General features: G+C 41.5%; 1 protein-coding gene across 2 annotated transcripts; it reads right to left on the bottom strand.

The window, feature by feature from the left end:
- Nucleotides 1–885: 885 nt before the first annotated feature.
- On the bottom strand, nt 886–21644 carry LOC139374874 (STRA6-like). 2 transcript variants are annotated; one of them, XM_071116057.1, is made up of 18 exons: nt 21506–21644; nt 21268–21340; nt 19169–19269; nt 16442–16572; nt 15545–15665; nt 14244–14289; nt 11761–11886; nt 9743–9816; nt 9363–9474; nt 9082–9235; nt 8617–8692; nt 8414–8495; nt 8259–8307; nt 6829–6946; nt 6399–6518; nt 3404–3567; nt 2460–2618; nt 886–1854 (listed from the first exon to the last, which is right to left on the bottom strand). In XM_071116057.1, the coding sequence occupies exons 1-18, from the start codon at nt 21520–21522 to the stop codon at nt 1604–1606; spliced, it is 1974 nt and encodes a 657-aa protein (XP_070972158.1). In that variant the 5' UTR covers nt 21523–21644; the 3' UTR covers nt 886–1603. The 2 variants fall into 2 exon arrangements, with proteins under 2 accessions (XP_070972158.1, XP_070972157.1); XM_071116056.1 differs by having other exon boundaries at nt 21226–21340; nt 21506–21622.
- Between the last annotated feature and the right edge of the window lie 1499 nt (nt 21645–23143).

The raw sequence follows: 23143 nt of genomic DNA, 5'->3' as shown, positions 1-23143 counted from the left end.
GCGGACAGGGCCACAGTGTATCCCGACCCCTCTTGTCTCAGCCTCCAGTATTTATGCTGCAATAGTTTATGTGTCGGGGAGCTAGGGTCAGTCTGTTATATCTGGAGTATTTCTCATGTCTTATCCGGTGTCCTGTGTGAATTTAAGTATGCTCCTCTAATTCTCTCTCTCTCTCTTCCCTCGGAGGACCTGAGCCCTAGGACCATGCCTCAGGACTACCTGGCCTGATGACTCCTTGCAGTCCCCAGTCCACCTGGTCATGCTGCCACTCCAGTTTCAACTGTTCTGCCTGTGCCTATGGAACCCTGACCTGTTCACTGGATGTGCTACCTTGTCCCCGACCTGCTGTTTTGGACTCTCTCTCTACCGCACCTGCTGTCTCTAACTCTGAATGATCGGCGATGAAAATCCAACTGACATTTACTCCTGAGGTGTTGACCTCTTGCACCCTCTACAACCAATGTGATTATTATTATCTGACCCTGCTCGTCATCTATGAACGTTGGAACATCTTGGCCATGTTCTGTTATAATCTACACCCAGCACAGCCAGAAGAGGACTGGCCACCCCTCAGAGGCTGGTTCCTCTCTAGATTTCTTCCTAGGTTCTGGCCTTTCTAGGGAGCTTTTCCTAGCCACTGTGCTTCTACATCTGCATTGCTTGCTGTTTGGGGTTTTAGGCTGGGTTTCTGTACAACAGTTTGTGACATGTAAAAAGGGCTTTATAAATACATTTGATTGATTGATTGATGTAATTTGATCAATAAAAATAATTAATTTGATGTGGATGTTTTGTGTCTTTACCCTTAACTTTGCACCTTTAATATGAGGACATGGTTTTGTTCTTTCTGGATTCCATTAGAATGACAATCAAAAAGAAAGGGACTTCAATTCCGACAATTTAATCCTGCAAAATACTGTTCTTAATGATACAACTAGATTTTTTTGACAGAGCAGAGATGCTGAATTCTTTTGTTGTTACTTGAGCTACAGACATCTATATTGTTCTGCTAATACTAGTAAAGGCCCAGTGCACTATTTTTATGAGAAAAAAAAACATCTTTAAGAATAAACATATTTTAAAACGTATATATAATACCAGTCAACATGTTTGATACACCTACTCATTCAAGGGTTACACTATTATTCTGCAATGTAGAAAAATAGTAAAAATAAAGAAAAACTCTTCAATGAGTAGGTGTGTCCTAACTTTTGACTGGTACTGTATATTTTTTTTATGATGATGATTTATCAGGGAGTGCTGCAGCGCCCTCAGCACCTCTACTTCCCGCGGCTATGTGGCCTACTAAAAACAAACGGGCCAATATGAGGTAAAAAGCACAACTGTGTCCATTTGTCCTGTCATCTTTCACAGTAGGAGTAATTATGTAGCTATTTCCCGAATTTACAATACATTAATCATATTATTCATCACATACAATACATTGTAAGAGCTTGGCCTACAGAAGAATTGGCCTGTAGTATCAAGTGTAGCACTCATGAGCCAAAACGTGTCCTCGAAATGTCTGTAGGTCTACTAAATGTTACATCACACTATTGTACTACACTATTTCAGGCCGCGCGTGTATAAACCCGGAGCAGAATCAGTCAGTTAATGCCTGCCCATTGGTCATCGTCTGATCTGACGTAACTGTAGCGGCTGTGGCCGTCATCTCTGGTGCCTGTCCCATCTGTTCGGTCTGAGAGGCCAGCAGCCAGGCTTGGACCACAGTGTCCTGGTGGTGAGTGGGACTGGACGAGGTCCTGTTCTTCCTCAGGAGGATCAGTCGTGGGTTCTTCATCAGGGTGTAGAGGAGCATCCATCGCCGCCTGGCCCGGCTTCCACGGGCTGAATCTACAACACAGTGGTATTAGAGAGAACTTCCACAGGCTGAATCTACAACACAGTGGTATTAGAGAGAACTTCCACAGGCTGAATCTACAACACAGTGGTATTAGAGAGAACTTCCACAGTCTGAATCTACAACACAGTGGTATTAGAGAGAACTTCCACAGGCTGAATCTACAACACAGTGGTATTAGAGAGAACTTCCACAGGCTGAATCTACAACACAGTGGTATTAGAGAGAACTTCCACAGGCTGAATCTACAACACAGTGGTATTAGAGAGAACTTCCACAGGCTGAATCTACAACACAGTGGTATTAGAGAGAACTTCCATAGGCTGAATCTACAACACAGTGGTATTAGAGAGAACTTCCACAGGCTGAATCTACAACACAGTGGTATTAGAGAGAACTTCCACAGGCTGAATCTACAACACAGTTGTATTAGAGAGAACTTCCACAGGCTGAATCTACAACACAGTGGTATTAGAGAGAACAATTTAGTCTAATATACACTCACATGATGAGAAACTTCAACCTAGAGAAAATTATATTTTAAACAGCCTATTATTTGATCTGCAGCTGTGTTCATGACATCTTAATGTTAACGGACCTGGCGAAGATGTGTTGTTGAACGTGGAGTAGGATGCTGCCTCTGTGGTCCTCTGTTGTTTCGCCATGGTGTTGGACAGGAGAAGATGACAGAAACACACCATGACAGGATTGTTGTGGTAGTGGTCTGCAAAAATCATCCCGATCCAAGTGCTGTAACCTAAAATAGACAGTCAAAGAGTTACATTCTATATGACATGTACTTGCCACACAATCTTTGTCATACAAATCCTGTGAAATACTGCCACCTTCTGTATAAATCCTATATTACAGGCCCTGCGATTGACGAGAGCAGTGTTTCCAAACCTTAGTCCTGGGGCCACTCCTCTGGATGCACGTTTTGGGTTTTGCCCTAGCACAAAACAGACGATTCAAATATCCAACTCATCATCATGCTTTGATTATTTGAATCAGCTGTGTAGTGTTGGGGCAAAAAACTGAAGGTGAACTCAGAGGTGGGGGGGGGGGGGGGGGGGGGGGGGGCAGGACCAAATTTGGGACTAGCGTCCTGTCAAAGGGGTGTACTTGTACACATCAAGCTGCCACACTCTACAGCAGTGGTAGGCAACCCTGGTCCTGGAGTGCTACAGACACTTCATGATTTGGATTTAACTGACCTGGAAGACCAGGTGTGTCGAATTTAGACAATCACTGAACTGATTAATTAGCTCAGTTGGTCAGGTGTGGTGTCTCGTTGGAACAGAATCCTGCAGTACTGAAGACATTCCAGGAACAGGGATGCCTACCCCTGCTCTACAGAAAGGAGTCGTTCTGGTTGGCTACGCACTTATATTACAGTGATTGAATCACCTGTTTGTGTATAGCTGCACCTGTATGAGTTTTCAACCAAAAACTATAGGCTTTAGTCAGAGCCTTTAATTAGGGCGGAGAGTTTTTCTTGGTCAGGGAAAACCCTATGGGCCCTAACTAGGTCACTAAACTGACCAGGGTCCATGGACTCGTATCCCTTCGGCATGATGGTACGGTCGATGCGTGACACCAGCCAGGTGCCCACCACGCAGCTGGTTAGCAGACGCAGGATGCAGTTACTCAGGCCCATCACAACGTTGTAGAAGAAGAAGAAGTAGTTGAAGTTGTGGAACGCCTTCCTAAAAGGGGAGATACCATAGAGTGCCATGTCAACAACCAAACAATACCAAACGCTAGGAACACCTTCCTGATATTTCACCCTCAGAACAGCTTCAATTCATCGGGGCACGGACTCTACAAGGTGTCAAAAGTGTTCCACAGGGATGCTGGCCCATGTTGACTCCAATGTGTCAAGTTGGCTGGATGTCCTTTGGGTGTTGGACCATTCTTGATACACACAGGAAACTGTTGAGTGTGAATAACACAGCAGTGTTGCAGTTCTTGCCACAAACCGGTGAGCCTGGCACCTACTACCATATCCCATTCAAAGGCACTTAAATATTTTGTCTTGCCCATTCACCCTATGAATGGCACACATACACAATCGATGTCTCAATTCCCTCAAGGCTTAAAAATATTTTTTTTTACCCTGTCTCCTCCCCTTCATCTACACTGATTGAAGTGGATTGAACAAGTGACATCAATAAGGGATCATAGCTTTCACATGGATTTACCTGGCCAGTCTGTGTCATGGAAAGAGCAGGTGTTCTTAATATTTTGTATACTCAGTGTATGTATTTCCTGATATGTATGCAGAACATGCCAAAGTGGGGTCACGGCATGTGTGTGTGTCTGTGGTTGTGTGTGTGTCTGTGGTTGTGTGTGTTCTTGCGTGTGTGTGCAAACAGCTTGACCGCACATTGTCTTTTCCACACATTTATGCATTATGAAGCTCAACTAGCCCTGGTTTGGGTGAAACGCTGTGTCAACCCATAAAATCTCCTCCAGTCTGTCACCAGAGGCATGCAAGATTAACTTGTAAATACTGGTTGTGTTTAACGCATCACATTAGCTTGTGAACATTAGCGTTAGCAGTTGAGAACCACTACTACTAATCCCCAGCGTTAACCCTGGGTTAAGAAAAGCTTGCGTAACTAAGGTCAACTAATATAAATAGCTGTGGGTAAAGAAAAATACTTGTGAAAAGATATTATGATGTAAACCAGGAAGTCCAATGCCAATTTTTGTCCCAATGTTTACCTTTGCAGTATGATATGTATAGTACAATGGAAGCTGCTGAGGGGAGGACGGCTCACGATAATGTCTGGAACTAAGCTAATGGAATGGCATCAAACACATAGAAACCATGTGTTTGATACCATTCCACTGATTCTGCTCCAGTCATTACCTCTTGTGGTACAGTACCAGTGGAAAGTCTGGACACACCTACTCATTTAAGGGGTTTTCTTTATTTTTTACTATGTTCTACATTGTAGAATAATACGGAAGACATCAAAACTATGAAATTACACACACGGAATCATGTAGTAACCAAAACAATTCAAAATATGTTATATTTGAGATTTTTCAAAGTAGCCACGCTTTGCCTTGATGACAGCTTTTCACACTCTTGGCATTCTCTCAATCACCTTCATGAGGTAGTCACCTGGAAGGCATTTCAATTAACAGGTGTGCCTTGTTTAAAGTTAATTTGTGGAATTTATTTCCTTCTTAATGCGTTTGAGCCATATTATGGCAAGAACAGCTCAAATAAGCAAAGAGAAATGGCAGTGCATCATTACTTTAAGACATGAAGGTCAGTCAATACGGAACATTTCAAGAACTTTGAAAGTTTCTTCAAGTGCAGTTGCTAAAACCATCAAGTGCTATGATGAAACTGGCTCTCATGAGGACCACCACAGGAATGGAAGACCCAGAGTTACCTCTGCTGCAGAGGATAAGTTCCTTAGAGTTAACTGCACCTCAGATTGCAGCCCATTGTAGCTTCACAGAGTTCAAGTAACAGACACATCTCAACATCAACTGTTCGGAGGACTGTGTGAATCAGGCCTTCATGGTCAAAATGCTGCAAAGAAACCACTACTATACGACACCAATAATAAGAAGAGACTTGCTTAGGCCAAGAAACACGAGCAATGGACATTAAACCGGTGAAAATCTGTCCTTTGGTCTAATGAGTCCAAATTTGAGATTTCTGGTTCCAACTGCCGTGTGAGGTGTGATGGTGTGGGGGTGCTTTGCTGGTGACACTGTCTGTGATTTATTTAGAATTCAAGGCACACTTAACCAGCATGGATACCACAGCATTCTGCAGCGATACGCCATCCCATCTGGTTTGCGCTTAGTGGGACTATCATTTGTTTTTCAACAGGACAATGACCCAACAAACCTCCAGGCTGTGTAAGGGCTATTTGACCAAGAAGGAGATTGATGGGGTGCTGCATCAGATGACCTGATCTCCACAATCACCCAACCTCAACCCAAATGAGATGGTTTGGGATGAGTTGGACCGCAGAGTGAAGGAAAAGCAGCCAACAAGTGCTCAGCACATGTGGGAACTCCTTCAAGACTGTTGGAAAAGCATTCCAGGTGAAGCTGGTTGAGAGAATGCCAAGAGTGTGCAAAGCTGTCATCAAGGCAGTGTGGCTACTTTGAAGAATTTCAAATCTAAAATATGTTTTGATTTGTTGAACACTTTTTCGGTTACTACCCGATTCCATACGTGTTATTTCATAGTGTTGTGTCTTCACTATTATTCTACAATGTAGAAAATAGTCAAATTAAATAAAAACCCTTGAAAGAGTAGGTGTGTCCAAACTTTTGACTGGTACTGTAAATGTGGGTGTTTTATCATGCACCATGTCCTCCCTTGAAATCCTTTAATTAAGGAACTGTTAAGCATTCTTCTTTCTTTGTGTGAGCGTTCCAAAGAAGCACACTAACCATAGATTGTGACTGGGTAGAGTTGTGATGGGTGAATGACTGGTGACCAGTAGGCTAAGGTGAACGTTAGGTCAAGAGGTATGGCCTGTGTTACATAATACCGCACCTGTTGTTGAGTGCCAGAGGTTTCTTCCTGTCTGACGGTGAGATCTTGTCCTGAAGGAAGAACACTTGGACCAGCACCACCTGTAGTATAACCAGTCCTATAACGATACCTATGGTCAAACTGATAGAGAGAACGTTACCTCATACAGGATAAGGAAACTCACACTGCTTGGATATGCATACATACCAGGAAATATGTTACGTCAACGCTCAATGGGTAAAGAAATACCAGCGATCAGTGACATTTTTTTCATATGAGCTGAGCGGCTCCTTGAATATGTTTTATTTCTGAATAGTTACAGCCTATTTAAAGCACTGAACGGGCCAGTTTCCCAAATCTAGATTAAGCCTAATCCTGGACTCACAAACACTTTCAATGGAGATTCTCTGTTAATCTGGGTCTGGGAAACTGTCCCATGGAGTACACTTACAGAATAGTTCCCATGTTGGTCAACATTTCCAACACTCTTCCATTTTGGATGGGGAGGACCACTCCGTAGGTAAAGAGCAACGCAAAGACGAACTGGACAAAGTGAACAATTAGAAAACCTGGAAGAAATTGGAGAACTTTCATATAGAATGCATTTATTTACCTATCCAATAAATAATTATTCACGGTCACCTCCAAAATGATTGGCACCCTTCATAAAGATGAACAAAAAAGACAGTAAATAATACAAATACTGCGCTATACTGTATCCCCCCCAAAAAGTGACAATTACATAGTTTTATACTAATACAATTGCTCGGAGAAAGAGATTACGCTTAAGAAGTTTTTTTTTTTTATCTAACAAAGATACCTGTCAATATTACTGGCAACCTTGAAGATTATTATAAATAAAATCAAACTAAAGAAAATCTGCATTAACATTCTACTTTTAAAAAATGTATCTCAGTTTAAGGAACTGTATTGTGGCCTTCCTTGGCTTGCTGTTTCACTGGGGTATAAAAATGAGGTAACACACGTGCAAAATCCTTTTGTCATCCATCACCATGCGGAAAGGCAAATAAATCACAAATGAAAAGAGACAACTGGTTGTTGACTTTCATAAATTAGGCAATGGGTACTAAAAAAAAAACTGAAAAACCAAATATACCACTATTAGGGCAACATTTACAAAGTTTAAAACCACTGGAACTGTGGTAAACTTCCCTGGTAGAGGACCCAAGTGTATCTTGTCCCCACACACAGTGAGGAAGACAGTTCGGATGGCATCAAAAAATCTTGGGGTCACCAAGCCTCCAACTCAAAAGTTAGACGCCAACACCATGCCAATAGGCTATTTTATTGAGAGCAAACAACAAATGTAAACTCCTGGAGTTTGCTAAACGGCATTGGCACTTGGATTGGCACCGGGTGCAATGGCCATCGCAGTCTCCGGACTTGAAACCCATTGAAAAGCCGAGGTTTGAATTGATGAGGGCAGTCCATAAGCGCAGACCAACGGATATCAAGGATCTGGAAAGAGTCTGTACGGAGGAATGGTCTAAGATCCCTACCAATGTATTTTTCAATCTCATTAAGCATTATCGGAGAAAGGCTTAGCGCTGTTATCCTTGCATGGGGAGGATGCACAAAGCGTTGAAAACAGGAAAATCATTTTCACAGATATCTTTGAGATTATATTTTATTACTTAAAACAAAACATTTTTCTCTGAGCAATTGTATTAGCATAAATTTGTATTTTGTTTATCATATAATATGTCTCTGTATTGGTATTCCTTCTTTTCCACAGTATTCTTTGCTCATCTTTATCAAGAGTGGCAATCATTTTGGAGGTGACTGCTTATGTCTCATTCTATATATCCCCTTATAAGTATGTATTGTGTGGGCTGAAAGGAAGAGGAAAGGTTGTCTTACCCCACAAAGTAAATGCTATTTGCCATCCGGAGTATCTTGTGATGGCAGCCTGTATGTAACGTTACAAAATATGACTCTTAAATAGTTTGACACTACAAATAACATTCCCAATAATTCTGTGGAACATTCTGGCATTGGAATGCGCTGCTACTCACCACACTGACTGCAGAATTGGGATTATGGAACTTCTCAGGAAGAAAGGCCTTCTCCCCCGCCCACAATCTCTTCAGATGTTTCCTGTGACAGGGCGAAAATTATAACAGCAATGCTAACAGATCATACATCATTTACATAATCTATACTGTGTATATACAATATATGGAATATTTGTGGAATAACTGCATCAAACAGGACATACCGGTAGCATGCTAACACATGGAATGTGTATGACACAGACGTTAGGCTGGCAAAGATGGTTGTGGCTAGCCAGCACTCTGGAAAATCATTCAAACAAACAAACTGATACGTAAACTATGCAGACTGATGAATGATAATGGTACAAATATTCAGGCAAACTCTGCACTCTTTGAAAAAAGGGTTCCAAAAGGGTTCTTTGGCTGTCCCCTATGGTTCCAGGTCGAACAATTTGGGTTCCATGTAGAACCCCCTGGAACCATGTAGAACCAGATAGAACCCTCTGGAACCATGTAGAACCACAGGATTCTACATGGAACCCTAAAGGGTTCTTCAAAGGGTTCTCCTATTTGGACAGCCGGAGAACCGTTTTAGGTTCTAGATAGCACTTTTCTTTCTATGAGTGTGGGTGCGGCAACACACGCACGCAAGCATGCACACACACAATAGTCTAAACCATGCTCCTTACTTCTGGCAACATGAGCGAATTCCTCAAATTGGGGGATCATAGCTACAAATATCTCTGTCTCATTGCAGGAAAAAGCCAGCTTCTTCAGTTGGTCTTTCAGAACATCCAATTTATCAAACGCATAGTCACTGAGACTATAGTCAGCCAAAGTCATCTGTGGAAGGACAGACGCACCCAAAGCACACAGTCAGAAGCACACAAAAATATGGCAAATAAAATACACAAAATAAGTGTAAAATAACACATGAAAAACCTAATCCCGCCCATATAACAAGGCGAACCGTGTATAAGCCAATCAGGGATATGATGGATGTGCCGATCATTCTGTTAGGGAACTTGAAGTGGGGGTCCCAGTCATAGACCCTCCTCTGGAACCAACTGGCCTCCAGTTTCCTATCAAAACGATTACCGGAATTTAACAAAACCATTCTTAACGCTCCATGAAAAATCTTTAAGACACACAACCAGTTGATGCTGAATGTTTGCATGACCAACGATGAAATGTGAATGATTGTCACGTGTTGAACATAGTAGGCCTAATTTTGAAACCAGGCCAATGGTGGTGTATTTATCAATGGTGTGACAGGCTGTTACCAATGATTTACTTTTATATAACCACAGAATATATCATGAGCCAGTGTTTCTCCTACTGTTGTCCTACCGGTCAATAGGGATCCTCCTCAACAACCTCTGTACATGCTTGGCCTGGTGACACTGGATTAGCTGGTCTTGGTCCTGAAAGAAGATTCTTGTCAACAGACAAACTCATCATTCATTGGATGGTTGCTCCTCAAAGTCGGGCATGTCTAAAGACCTTTTGGCATGCTGAAGACTAGTAAATGCTAACCTAGATCTCTCCCCTTGTTGTGACGGCCATTTTCTTTTGGCATGATCTGAAGTTCATGATATATATATAGTTGAAGTCGGAAGTCTACATACACTTAGGTTGGAGTCATTAAAACTCGTTTTTCAACCACTCCACAAATGTCTTGTTAACACAATATAGTTTTGGCAAGTCGGTTAGGACATCTTCTTTGTACATGACACAATTTTTCAAAAATTGTTTACAGACAGATTATTTCACTTGTAATTCACTGTATCACAATTCCAGTGGGTCAGACGTTTACATACACTAAGATGACTGTCTTTAAACAGCTTGGAAAATTCCAGAAAATGATGTCATGGCTTTAAAAGCTTCTGATAGGCCAATTTACATAATTTGAGTCAATTGGAGGTGTACCTGTGGATGTATTTCAAGGCCTACCTTCAAACTCAGTGCCTCTTTGCTTGAAATCATGGGAAAATCTAAAGAAATCAGCCAAGACCTCACAAAAAAATGGTAGACCTCCACAAGTCTGGTTCATCCTTGGGAGCAATTTCCAAAAGCCTGAAGGTACCACGTTCATCTGTAAAAACAATAGTACGCAAGTATAAACACCATGGGACAACGCAGCCGTCATACCGCTCAGGAAGGAGACGCGTTCTGTCTCCTAGAGATGAACATACTTTGGTGCAAAAAGTGCAAATCAATCCCAGAACAACCGCAAAGGACCTTGTGAAGATGCTGGAGGAAACAGGTACAAAAGTATCTATATCCACAGTAAAACGAGTCCTATATCGACATAACCTGAAAGGCCGCTCAACAAGGAAGAAGCCACTGCTCCAAAACCGCCATAAAAAAGCCAGAGTATGGTTTGCAACTGCACACGGGGACAAATACATTTTGGAGAAATGTCTGATGAAACAAAATCAGAACTGTTTGGCCATAATGACCATCATTATGTTTGGAAGAAAAAGGGGGAGGCTTGCCAGCCGAAGAACACCATCCCAACCGTGAAGCACAGGGGTAGCAGCATCATGTTGTGGGGGTGCTTTGCTGCAGGAGGGACTGGTGCATTTCACAAAATAGATTGCATCATGAGGCAGGAAAATGATGTGGATAAATTGAAGCAACATCTCAAGACATCAGTCAGGAAGTTAAAGCTTGGTTGCAAATGGGTCTTCCAAATGGACAATGACCCTAAGCATACTTCCAAAGTTGTGGCAAAATGGCTTAAGGACAGCAAAGTCAAGGTATTGGAGTGGCCATCACAAAGCCCTGACCTCAATCCTAAAGAAAATGTGTGGACAGAACTGAAAAGAGTGTGCGAGCAAGGAGGCCTACAAACCTGACTCAGTTACACCAGCTCTGTCAGGAGGAATGGGCCAAAATTCACCCAACTTATTGTGGGAAGCTTGTGGAAGGCTACCCAAAACGTTTGACCCAAGTTAAACAATTTAAAGGCAATGCTACCAAATACTAATTGAGTGTATGTAAACTTCTGACCCACTGGGAATGTGATGAAAGAAATGAAAGCTGAAATAAATCATTCTCTCAGCTATTATTCTAACATTTCACATTCTTGAAATAAAGTGGTGATCCTAACTGACCTAAAACAGGGACATTTTACTAGGATTAAATGTCAGCAATTGTGAAAAACTGATTTTAAATGTATTTTGCTAAGGTGTATGTAAACTTCCGACTTCAACTGTAAATCTCATTTGAATATGAGTCGTAAATAACACAAGTATGTATTTCATCATATCTGATATACGCTATTGAGATTAATTTCCCCTTTTCACTGACACAAATCCTCAAACGGATGTGGTAACAACTATTTCTCCAACTGAAATTCTCACCTCAGTTTCAAGCTGGAGTCGAATCCGAACAGCTTTGACCAGCATGTATGTGAACCGCCCCAGGAGGAATACGAGAGACAAAATGGTCGGCCACTGGTAGACGAGCTTCTGGTGACTACCCAGTATCTACAGAGTACAAGTTCAAATTCACATGGCAGTCATAGACACAGAAATACATAGGCCACACCTACTGTAAAGAGTGATGAATGACTTGGAAAATATGGTCAGGGATATAGATTTTGAACGTAGTAAGTGAAAGGAATAACTCATTTGGCATGTGTGATAAAGATATATTATTGAATGCAATGACATCACATACTGTACTGGGAACTATATGTGAGATGAATGGCTTGGGAAATATGTTAAATGTTATACAGTGTATAAGCATTTGAACGTAATGACAATGCTAATAAACGGATGCATACCAGCTTTGTGAGTGGTATTAGCATCAACGACAGGTATTCAATGCCAATCAAGTTAGGATAAGACATATTTTGTCTGCTATTCAGACAGGCTTTTCTGTTTTTCTGTGCTATCATGCCAGGATGTCGGAAACACAAAATGGATTCAACACATTCTATCACACAATCATCATATTGGTGGTTCGTCACCTCTTCCCAGAAGAGTGCATATCCATTTTTATTTTCACCTTGATAAGTGCTACAGTCAGTGGCGACCCGTCAATCAAGGCAGGTGGGGTTTTGAGCCCCAGATTTGTTGTTGTTTAATTACAACGTATTTCTTTTTTGGGGGGGGGGGGGGGGCTTGCCTGTTTTGCATGTTATTTTGGCATTAATACGTGTCACATATCAGTTTGCAAACAATGTAAAAAATGGCATATCATTGAGTTAATAAAGCAGCATACAAACATGGTCTCTTTTTTGTTGTCTTGAGTAAGGCAGCTCCAAAATGGTGGTGTTTCAGCCTAGCTCAGTGCTTTCTGTGGTGGTGGGGCAAGCCAGCAGAAAATACGGAGTGTTGCGCAGTGATTGACTCAGTGTTCTATCACTCATGGGTGACTTTACGTCACTGCCAAGAGTAAGAGGAGACATTGAAAATTCTAGCCATTCGGCTGCTGCCATAGAAGTGCCCATCCAAGAAGGCTCAAGGTCATTGGCCACAGATAAAATGACGTCAAATCACGTTATATCTACCGTAGCTTTGATTGGACTGATCATTTCAACATCATACTTTCACAATCTTAGATAGCAGTCATCATCATGAATCAAGTTGACAATCTACTGGCAAATCCTTTTTAATCTTTGTCATATGAAGAGAAATTATAGATAAAACGTATCGTTGCTCATCGGCCATTGAATATTACACAACAAGTTGGAAATCGCAAATTCAATGAGTGGTTTGGAAGGAATCAGTGACAGTGGCTGTGTGGTCCCAAATCTGGGATTTAAGGGTCTCTTTTCCAATTTAAAAATTATAAACATTCAACATTGGCCATGCTGTCAATGAAGCATGATTTGTGCCGCACCCAAAGCAACTGTTAACTTGGAGGACCGCCGCGCCACATTCCTGTTCAAGTGAGCCGAGTGCAACAATGTGAGTCTAAAAATGTATTGTATGCTGCTTCATAAATTATGTAATATGCCAGGGAGATACAGTATGTATACTGTAGCTAAGAAAGTAATACTAAGTGTATGTTGTGTAGTAAGATGGTAGTAGTCCATGTGCCTCACCCTAAAAATGTGGTTCATTTACAGCTCTTAATTTTGTCTACTGTTCTGACTGTTCTACTGTAGCCTATAACCTGTTTAAGAGAAATGTAATCATTGAATATTGTAAGATCTTTCACTGTCTGCTTATATGCCCACTTTATTTATCCTACGGTTCTGACTTGGTGTACAGGGAGAACACTGTAAGAACGGCCCATGTTCTGAATTCTGTCGCCATACATTTGAAAGTGCTAAACAAATGGTTAAAACGACTACGTCCGTCCTAGTTCGCTCATTGATGTCTTAATCGAAATTACGGAAGGCCTTTTATCCGCTTGTCGTCCCCTTATGCCATAGCTTGTACATTTCAATTGTCATTATAAACCACATTTGTTTAAGTAAGTCATTCATATCAGCAATGTTTTTTTGAAAGGCAGTAAAGGAGGCTGAATGAACTGTCTCACTGCCAGACAAGGCTCCGCTGATAGCCAGGTGTAGCAGTGGTAAGATGTTGGGACTGCCGTTTGGACAGCTTTATGTAGGCCCTTTGTAGGCCCTTTTTGTCACCGTTATAGTGCAATTAATGTATTGTTTAGTGTTGTGTAGTGGCTTTGCTGTCATGCATCCCACTTTTTATTTTTTTTGCCCCACAAAGATTTACATGCTAAAATCACCACTGACTACAGTACTCTTGCTTGTGGGCAGTATATGTTGCTAAACCACCTTGCTATACCAGCCTGTTATACCACATTGTTTAAAGTATTCTGAATGGCGAGGGTAAACGGCTATGTGTTGGCTTGTTGAGTACTCACCTACCTTACCAGTGGGACACATCACTGTATCCCACAGCGTGATGATTATCCTGCAAATAAAACCAACCAGGCTGTTATAGGGAGTCCTTAGATCAACACAACTCCTGTTCAGTAAAATAGCTGGGCAGTTCCTGTAATGATTAAATCAAGCTGTCTACAGGTACAGTGCCGTGAAAAAGTATTTCCCCCCTTTCGGATTTTCCCGCTTATTGCATAATTTTTCAACCAAAACCTAACATTAGATAAAAGGGAACCAAATAACAAACAAATAAATACTTATTTTATTTCTATAAATAACAAAGTTATGCAATATCCAATTCCACTGTGTGATAAAGTAATTGCCCCCTTACACTCAATAACTGGTTGTGCCACCTTTAGCTGCAATGACTGCAACCAAATGCTTCCTGTAGTTGTTGATCAGTCTCGCATTGCTGTGGAGGAATTTTGGCAGACTTCAAAACTGCTTTTTTCCCCCAGAACTGCTTTTTTCAGCGACATGTGTGGGTTTTCAAGCATAAACTGCTCGTTTCAAGTCCTGCCCACAACATCTCAATTAACTTAGACTTTCTGGACTTTGAATAGGCCATTCCAAAACTTCAAATTTCTTGCTTTTTTACCATTTTCATGTGGACTTGATTGTGTGTTTTGAATAATTTGTTTTGCTGAATGACCCAGCTGCGCTTCAGCTTCAGCTCATAGACAGATGGCCTGACATTCTCCTGTAGAATTCTCTGATACAAAGCAGAATTCATGGTTCCTTCTATTAAGGTAAGTCATCCAGGTCCTGAGGCAGCAAAGTATCCCCAAACCATCACACTACCACCACCATGTTTGACCGTTGGTATAAGGTTCTAACTGTGGAATGCAGTATTTGGTTTTCGGCAGGAATAATGGGACCCATGTCGTCCAACAAGTTATACTTTTGTTATATATTTGTCCATAGAACATTCTTCCAAGAGTCTTGATGATCATCCAGGTGCTTTTTGGTAAACTTCAGTCAACTTTTTGGATGAGATGGGTACCATTATGTCTGGCAAAAAACCATACACTGCATTCCACAGTAAGAACCTTATACCAATGGTCAAGCATGGTGGTGGTAGTTCCCTTTATCTAAAATGTGGTTTTGGTTGAATATCTAATAACATGCAGCATAAAAAATATGCAAGAATATAGAAAACCAGAAAGGGGGCAAATACTTTTCACAGCCTGACCAGAAAAAAACTCTGGAACCTGACTTCAACCGGTCTCAGGGTCGGTAAAAACTCCTGACCCTACATCATGACATCACATCAAACGTGCACTCACCATGTCAAAGAGTAGAGGATTCCCAGAACAGCCCCAAACTCTCGGCAAGGGGTTGACAGACACGCAAAGAAAGGGAAATAGGCCAGGCCCACCTCGAGAGCACCCACAAGGTACACAAAAGCTGCAAAGACAAAGACAAAGTTTAGCTTGTTTTGAGAGCAGTGCACATATTATTGTCACTAGGGCTATGTGGTCAGGAAAAACTCCCAGCCCTAACCATTATCAATGCTACAGTGCACAATAAGGCAAACAGTGGCATTCATGAATCAATCAAGTACTCTTCCTAGGTTCCTGCCTTTCTAAGGAGTTTCTCCCAGCCACCGTTGTCACGGATCCTTGTTCCAATGTCTTTTGGTCGTGTGAGTACCTGTGCTGTGTTGTTTTGGCTTTCGTGCCGCTTGCATTGTGCAGATGATTACGGGTCTCGACCCGTGTAGTATCATTGTGCGCTTGTGTATTTAATCAAGGTACTCCTCGCTTTTTTGTTTGGGTTTCAACCCTGTGTTTTGTATACGTTGTTTGGTCTTCATCCCCGTGCATTTACATGGCACGCTGTAGTTTGGGTCAATAAAAAACCCTATTACGCATTCCTGCGCCTGTCTCCCGATCCTTCATACCGACGTGACAACCGTGCTCATACATCTGCGTTGCTTGCTGTTTGGGGTTTTAGGCTGGGTTTCTGTATAAGCACTTTGTGACATCTGCTGATGTAAAAAATGGCTTTATTAAATACATTTGATTTGATACCAGGGAGATGAGAAACCCAGCAGGTACTGAGAGCCCTCTGAGGCTCTAATGTTGCCTGACACTCCTGCTACACTGGCGTTCCACTCGCTAAACGACATTCTGACACACCCCTGTTCAGTATTCCATTCACTCAGAAACATTTTGAATTACCTTTGGCCCAGGGTGGAACGTTGAAGGTCATGTAATGCTCTGAGAAAAGAAGCAAGACACTGGAGGATACAGCTCCGAAGGCAAACCCATAGGACCATCTGTTACTGAGGTTCTCCATGAGGTCCAGAGGCCTGAGAGGGAGGGGGTAGTAAAGAGGAGTATGTTTGTATCTATGAAGAGTGTTCAAATATTCTATCACACCCTATCCCTCATGTAGTGCAGTATTTAGGACCAGAGCCACACATCATACGTGGTGTAGTACTTTTGATCAGAGCACATACATTGGTTTTGGCTTACCCCATCTAGGGTGCATTTTTGCATGTGAGCTCTCAACATTTTTAACATGTTTTTTACAATAACATAGTTTGGGAGTTAGAGAAACTTGGATTTTGGGGCAGGGATATGTGCAGGACGCTACCCTCCGCAGCATGACCTTTACTCCAGATCAAAACTCCAAACCTACAACCTAACTTTGGACAGACCAGATACAACGTCATTTAGCACTGAGGCGTGAAGTGAAAGGTGTCGAAGCCTCTGAGGCCAACACACGGCAGGAGACTCACAGGCTACCCCTCCCAAATCTAGAGGCCTTGAAGCACCCTGCTGCTATTCAGAGACCATCCACTGGCATTTTCTACAAGAAATCTGCCTCCAGAAATAAAGCTTCTCCCAAGTGGGTGTGACACCTACTCCCGCTGCCTGCTGCACTGCTGCTTGGACTCCACCTGGCGATCTGTTCACCGTCTGCCCTGGCTTGTCTCCCCCTGTCTGGTACAGGTCCCCCCCCCCCCCCTTCTCTACCGAGCTTTCGTTCGCCTCCAACACACAGGCACTGTTGGGGCGAGTGACTCTGAACTTACAATGGCTAGCCCCAAGTCGTTTTTTTTTTTTTTCTTGTGCATTTTGCTCTTTTGCTATTTGCCTCATGACTCCTGCATGCTTTGTTGACTATAAACTTTCTTGTTTACCCTACCGTGGGATAGACTATGTTTGTTCCCACATTCGGACTCTGACTTTATTGGTTACACAGACTTTTGGACTCCCATCCTATTCTAACCACCTCTCGCCTGCTTTGTTTCATGTTACCTGATGAAATTGCTGTATAATATGATCCTGTTGCCATCTAATGCACATTCAAATGTCCTAAATCAACACCTTAGAGCTCTCCCTGTCCTCTGCCGTGCCTTGATTGTATTACTGTTGATATCTGGAAAGCTTTCTTAAGTGTCCAACAAGCTTTCTCTGCCCTTCACCTTGTTCTGAACACCTCCAAAAACAAAAGTAATGTGGTTTAGTAAGAAGAATGCCCCTCCCCACAGGTGTGATTACTACTTCTGGGGATTTAGAGCTTGAGGTAGTCACCTCATACAAGTACTTAGGAGTGTGGCTAGATGGTACACTGTCCTTCTCTTAGCACATATCAAAGCTGCAGGCTAAAGTTAAATATAGACTTGGTTTCCTTTATCGTAATCGCTCCTCTTTCACCCCAGCTGCACAACTAACCCTGATTCAGATGACCATCCTACCCATGCTAGACTACGGAGACATAATTGATAGACCGGCAGGAAAGGGTGGTCTCGAGCGGCTAGATGTTCTTTACCGTTCGGCCATCAGATTAGCCACCAAAGCTCCTTATAGGACACATCACTGCACTCTACTCTACACTATACTCTTCTGTAAACTGGTCATCTCTGTCTACCTGTCACAAGACCCACTGGTTGCTGCTTATTTATAAAATCATCTTAGGCCTCACTCCCCCCTATCTGAGATATCTACTGCAGGTCTCATCCTCCACATACAACACCCGTTCTGCCAGTCACATTCTGTTAAAGGTCCCCAAAGCACACACATCCCTGGGTCGCTCGTCTTTTCAGTTCGCTGCAGCTAGCAATGGAACGAGCTGCAGCAAACACTCAAACTGGACAGTTTTATCTCAATCTCTTCATTCAAAGACTCAATCATGGACACTCTTACTGACAGTTGTGGCTGCTTTGCATGATGTATTGTTGTCTCTACCTTCTTGCCCATTGTGCTGTTGTCTGTGCCTAACAATGTTTGTATCCTGTTTTGCGCTGCTACCATGTTGTGCTGCTGCCATGTTGTGTTGCTACCATGCTGTGCTGTCATGTGTTGCTGCCATGCTATGTTGTCGTCTTAGGTCTCGCTTTATGAGTGCTGTGTTGTCTCTCTTGTCGTGATGTGTGTTTCGTCCTATATTTGTATTTCATTTATTTGTATTTTTAATCCCAGCCCCCATCCCCGCCGGAGGCCTTTTGCCTTTTTGGTAAACCGTCATTATAAATAAGAATTTGTTCTTAACTGGCTTGCCTAGTTAAATGCACTATATAGAAAGAATTACAGATGTAGGATCCTAATTTGATCTCCCTTTTGTTGCTGACAATTTTCCTGCACAGCAGGAAATGCAAACTTGTAGAGTATTCAAAGTTTAAAAAGGCTTCTTAAGTTGTTAATTTCCACTTTAAAATGTCCGACTTAATTTGCCCTGATGAAAAATGGATCAACCCCGACAAAAGCATAATAATTCACATTTCCTGTTGCTGCAGGATTATTTGTCTGCTGTAGCAAACTGGCTCAAATTAAGATCCTACATTTGTATATTGGGAATAGGATGTGATTTGAGATGAGAAACCGGTGTGTGTCTGTCTCTATCTTTAAGGGTCAGCATGGGTTGACCGGTAAAGGGTCAGGGGTTACGGTGTGACTCACACAACAATGCCAAAGCGGTTGTTGAGAAAGGGGAGCTTCTCATCAATGGGCAGGTGTCTGGATCTCCTCTGCAGGGCCGACAGCACAACCACGATGACGAACTATGTAGAATGCACAAAAGAGAGCAAAGACTAGGGTTGCAAAATTCCAGAAACTTTCAATAAATTCCCTGGTTTTCCCGAAATCCTGGTTGGAGGATTCCTGGAATCAGAAGGGAATAAGCAGGATTTCTGGGAAACCAAGGAATTTATTATTTAAATATAATTTATATTTCCTTTGTGGGCTTTTGTTCTGTACAGGCTTCCTTCTTCTCACTCTGTCATTTAGGTTAGTATCGTGGACTAACTACAATGCTGTTTATTCATCCTCCGTTTTCTCCCATCACAGCCATTAACCTCTGTTAACTATTTTAAAGTCACCATTGGCCTCATGGTGAAATCCCTGACCGGTTTCCTTCCTTTCAGGCAACTGAGTTAAGAAGGACATCTGTATCTTTGTAGTGACTGGGTTTATTGATACACCATCCAAAGTGTAATTAATAACTTCACCGTGCTCAAAGGGATATTCAATGTCTGCATTTTTTCTACCAATAGGTGCCCTTCTTTGTGAGGCATTGGAAAAAAATAATCTGTGTTTGATATTCACTGCTCGATTTACAGATAATTGTATGTTTGACTTCCTCATCTCTGTAGCCCATTCAAAAATCATGTTAAACACTATTATTGCACACAAAGCGAATCCATGCAACTTATTATGTGACTTGTTAAGCACATTTTTACTCCTAAACTTGTTTAGGCTTGCCATAACAAAGGGATTGAATTTAATTTGTAAAAAATTCAAGGGGTGTGAATACTTTCCAAAGGCACTGTTGAATACATGATAATTTGTCAGAAAAATAGCATGGTCTTATTACATAAGCATATCTGTAGTAAAAAAAAAACACAGTTGAACAGAATATATCTTATGTTGATGTACTACACTATCTAGAACCTAAAAGAGCTATCTAGAACCTAAAAAGGATTCTTCAGCTGTCCCCATAGGAGAACCCTTTGAATAACTCTTTTTGATTCCAGGATGACCCCTTTAGGGTTCCATGTAGGACCACCAAGGGTTCTACATGGAACCCAAAAGGGTTCTACGTGGAACCAAAAAAGGTTCTCCCTGGAACCAAACAGGGTTCTCCTATGGGGACAGCCAAACCCTTTTTTCTAAGAATGTAGTGTTACTGGCATCAGTGGACGTTGGTAACACTTTACTTGACACCTAGTGTCATAACACGTTATGATACGGTCATAACCATGTCATAATGTCATAACAGCTGACATAACTTGTCATAACCTGTCATAATATGGTCATAACACATATATGTAGACCTGAAGTGACATTGATTGCGTTATTTTATGGCTGGTTATGACACAACGTAAAACATTCCATTACACCATAGCCTACTTGTCAAAGGTATTTATATGTAATACAACATTTTCTGAAATTGACCATACCGAATTATCATTGTAATTGTGAACACATTGATGTCAGACATGCACCTACCCCAAATGCTCTGTTGACTGGGATGGGAATGCAGGAGACGATTTCAGGAGCAGGACAAGACACCCATTTTTTGGACTGATGACTGACATAAGGGCATGTACGTGATAGGTCTATCTGGCTTACATCATTCCGATCATACTGGTCATAATGCTTCTTGACAGTGTCATAAAGTGTAAAAACCCAACTTTAAAGAATTCATTACAACAACAAAGGATTTAAGAAACACATTTTCAAATGGAAACTTCTTGGCAGGGAAAAAACACATTTGAATAAATGTGGGTTTTGACACTCATATGTAGGTGTCACAATCAGCCATAAAATAACGCAATATATGTCCCAACAGGTGTAAACATATGGGTCATGACAGTGTTAGAATCATATTATGACAGTGTAATGATCACATTATAACAGTGTTATGATCATATTATGACAGGTAATGGCAGCGGTTATGACATGGTTATGACTGTATCATAACGTGTTATGACGCTAGGTGTCAAGTAAAGTGTTACCTGGATGTTAATGTACTGTACGGGATCACAGAGACCCCTTACCGACGGAACGAGAGAATAGTGTAAGAAGAGATCCATGGATACACCACTGTCACAGGTCTGGTTTGGAGAGCCCCTTCAAGACAAAGATAAATAAACAATTAGAAAAATGGAAGTGGACTTTCAGACTGAATAATACATTTCCGCCATGAACAAATGAGTAAGATGTGCGTATTTACAGTTATCAAGCATCCCCTTCTAACTGATACAGTAGTTAGACAAAAATTTGAATTGCACTCACATGTCGCCTCTCATCATGTTGAAACTACTTTCAACGAGCAAGGGAGTAACATAAAAGACCGTTCTTAAAAGTGACAACAGAAAGTACTCTCTACTGATAGCTCTCAAAGCCCCGTTTCCTAGTTGTGGTCATGTGACCTACCTTTGACCCCAAACTTCACTGATATGTTACCGTGCGATAGCATGGTCAACAGAGAGCCCAGTAACAGATAACCATGGCATCGATTCCATTCAGGTTCTCTCTCTCCAAAGGATAGTTATTTTCCTGTGAGTTTATCATTACCAAGCTCGTCACTCGTCTTCACTGTAAAATGTATTACTGTATGGGCTATTTTTCAACGGTGCTTTGAGGAACAGTAAGAAACAAAAGGTTTTATTTTGAGGAAGCAGTGCTTTGGCGTTTGAGTGCTTTCGATACACTCTGTCATTTAGGTTAGTATTGTGGAGTAAATCCAATGTTGTTGATCCATCCTAATTTTTCTCCTATCACAGCCATTAAACTTTGTAACTATTTTAAAGTCACCATAGGAGTCAAGGTGAAACCACTGAGCGGTTTCCCTCTCAGGCAACTGAGTTAGGAAGGACGCTTGTATCTTTGTAGTGACTGGGTGTATTGATACACCATCCAAAGGGTAATTAATAACTTCACCATGTTCAAAGAGATAATCAATGTCTGCTTTTAATAAATATACAATACTCGTCAAAAGTTTGGACACACCTCCTCATTGAAGGGGTTTTCTTTATTTTTACTATTTTCTACATTGTAGAATAATAGTGAAGACATCAAAACTATGAAATAACACATGGAATCATGTATGAGAACCAAGTACAGGGAGTGAACATTTAATGAAAAACGGAGAGAAACAGAATACGGACAGTGTCTGGACAGGGGAAAACAAAACGACAATAATACTGACACAATAATCTAACCGAGGAACAGACATATATAGGAGGGGAAATCAACAAGGTAATGGAGTCCAGGTGAGTCCAATGAGTACTGATGCGCGTAATGATGGTGGCAGGTGTGCGTAATGAAGGGTAGCCTGGCGCCCGAGGAGGAGCAGGAACAGGCATGACAAAGTAATTTAAAAATCATGTTAAACACTATTGTTACACAGAGAGTAAGTCCACGCAATGTAGCATGTGACTTGTTAAGCACTGTTTTACTCCTGAACGTATTTAGGCTTGCCATTATCAAATGGTTTAAATACTTATTGACTCAAGGCATTTCAGCTTTTCATTTTTAATTAATTTGTAAAAATGTCTAATAACATAATTTCACTTTGACATTATGGGGTGTTGTTAGTAGGCCAGTTACACAAAATCTCAATTTAATCCATTTTAAATTCTGTAACACAATTTTTTGGGAAGAATTCAAGGGGTGTGAATACTTTCTAAAGGCACTGTAGTTACAACAGATAATTATAGACTAACACGTGACAATAACTTAATTAAATATGTTACTTAAGCATATCTGGTTAACACCTGTTCCCTTCCCGTAAAGGGAATGCATCTATCTGTCTGTGTCTTCCGGCACATACAATCATGTTTATTCCATATCAATCAATATCCACAATAAATCAAATACAGGAAAATAATAGTTTCTCTCAGCCATAGCCCAGTGGTGGCTGGTGCCGGT

This window comes from Oncorhynchus clarkii, chromosome 19 (assembly GCF_045791955.1).
Source record: "Oncorhynchus clarkii lewisi isolate Uvic-CL-2024 chromosome 19, UVic_Ocla_1.0, whole genome shotgun sequence".
Lineage (NCBI taxonomy): Eukaryota > Metazoa > Chordata > Actinopteri > Salmoniformes > Salmonidae > Oncorhynchus > Oncorhynchus clarkii.
The sequence above is the reverse complement of the archived record's forward strand: the minus strand, read 5'-3'. Positions and strand labels throughout refer to the sequence as shown.

Excerpts from the sequence above, each read along its gene's own strand:
- LOC139374874 (XM_071116056.1), bottom strand. Across the intron at positions 8,693-9,081 it reads ATTCGCTCATGTTGCCAGAA|AGTGCTGGCTAGCCACAACC; the intron begins GTAAGGAGCATG and ends ATGATTTTCCAG. Across the intron at positions 3,568-6,398 it reads CCTCTGGCACTCAACAACAG|GAAGGCGTTCCACAACTTCA; the intron begins GTGCGGTATTAT and ends CTCCCCTTTTAG.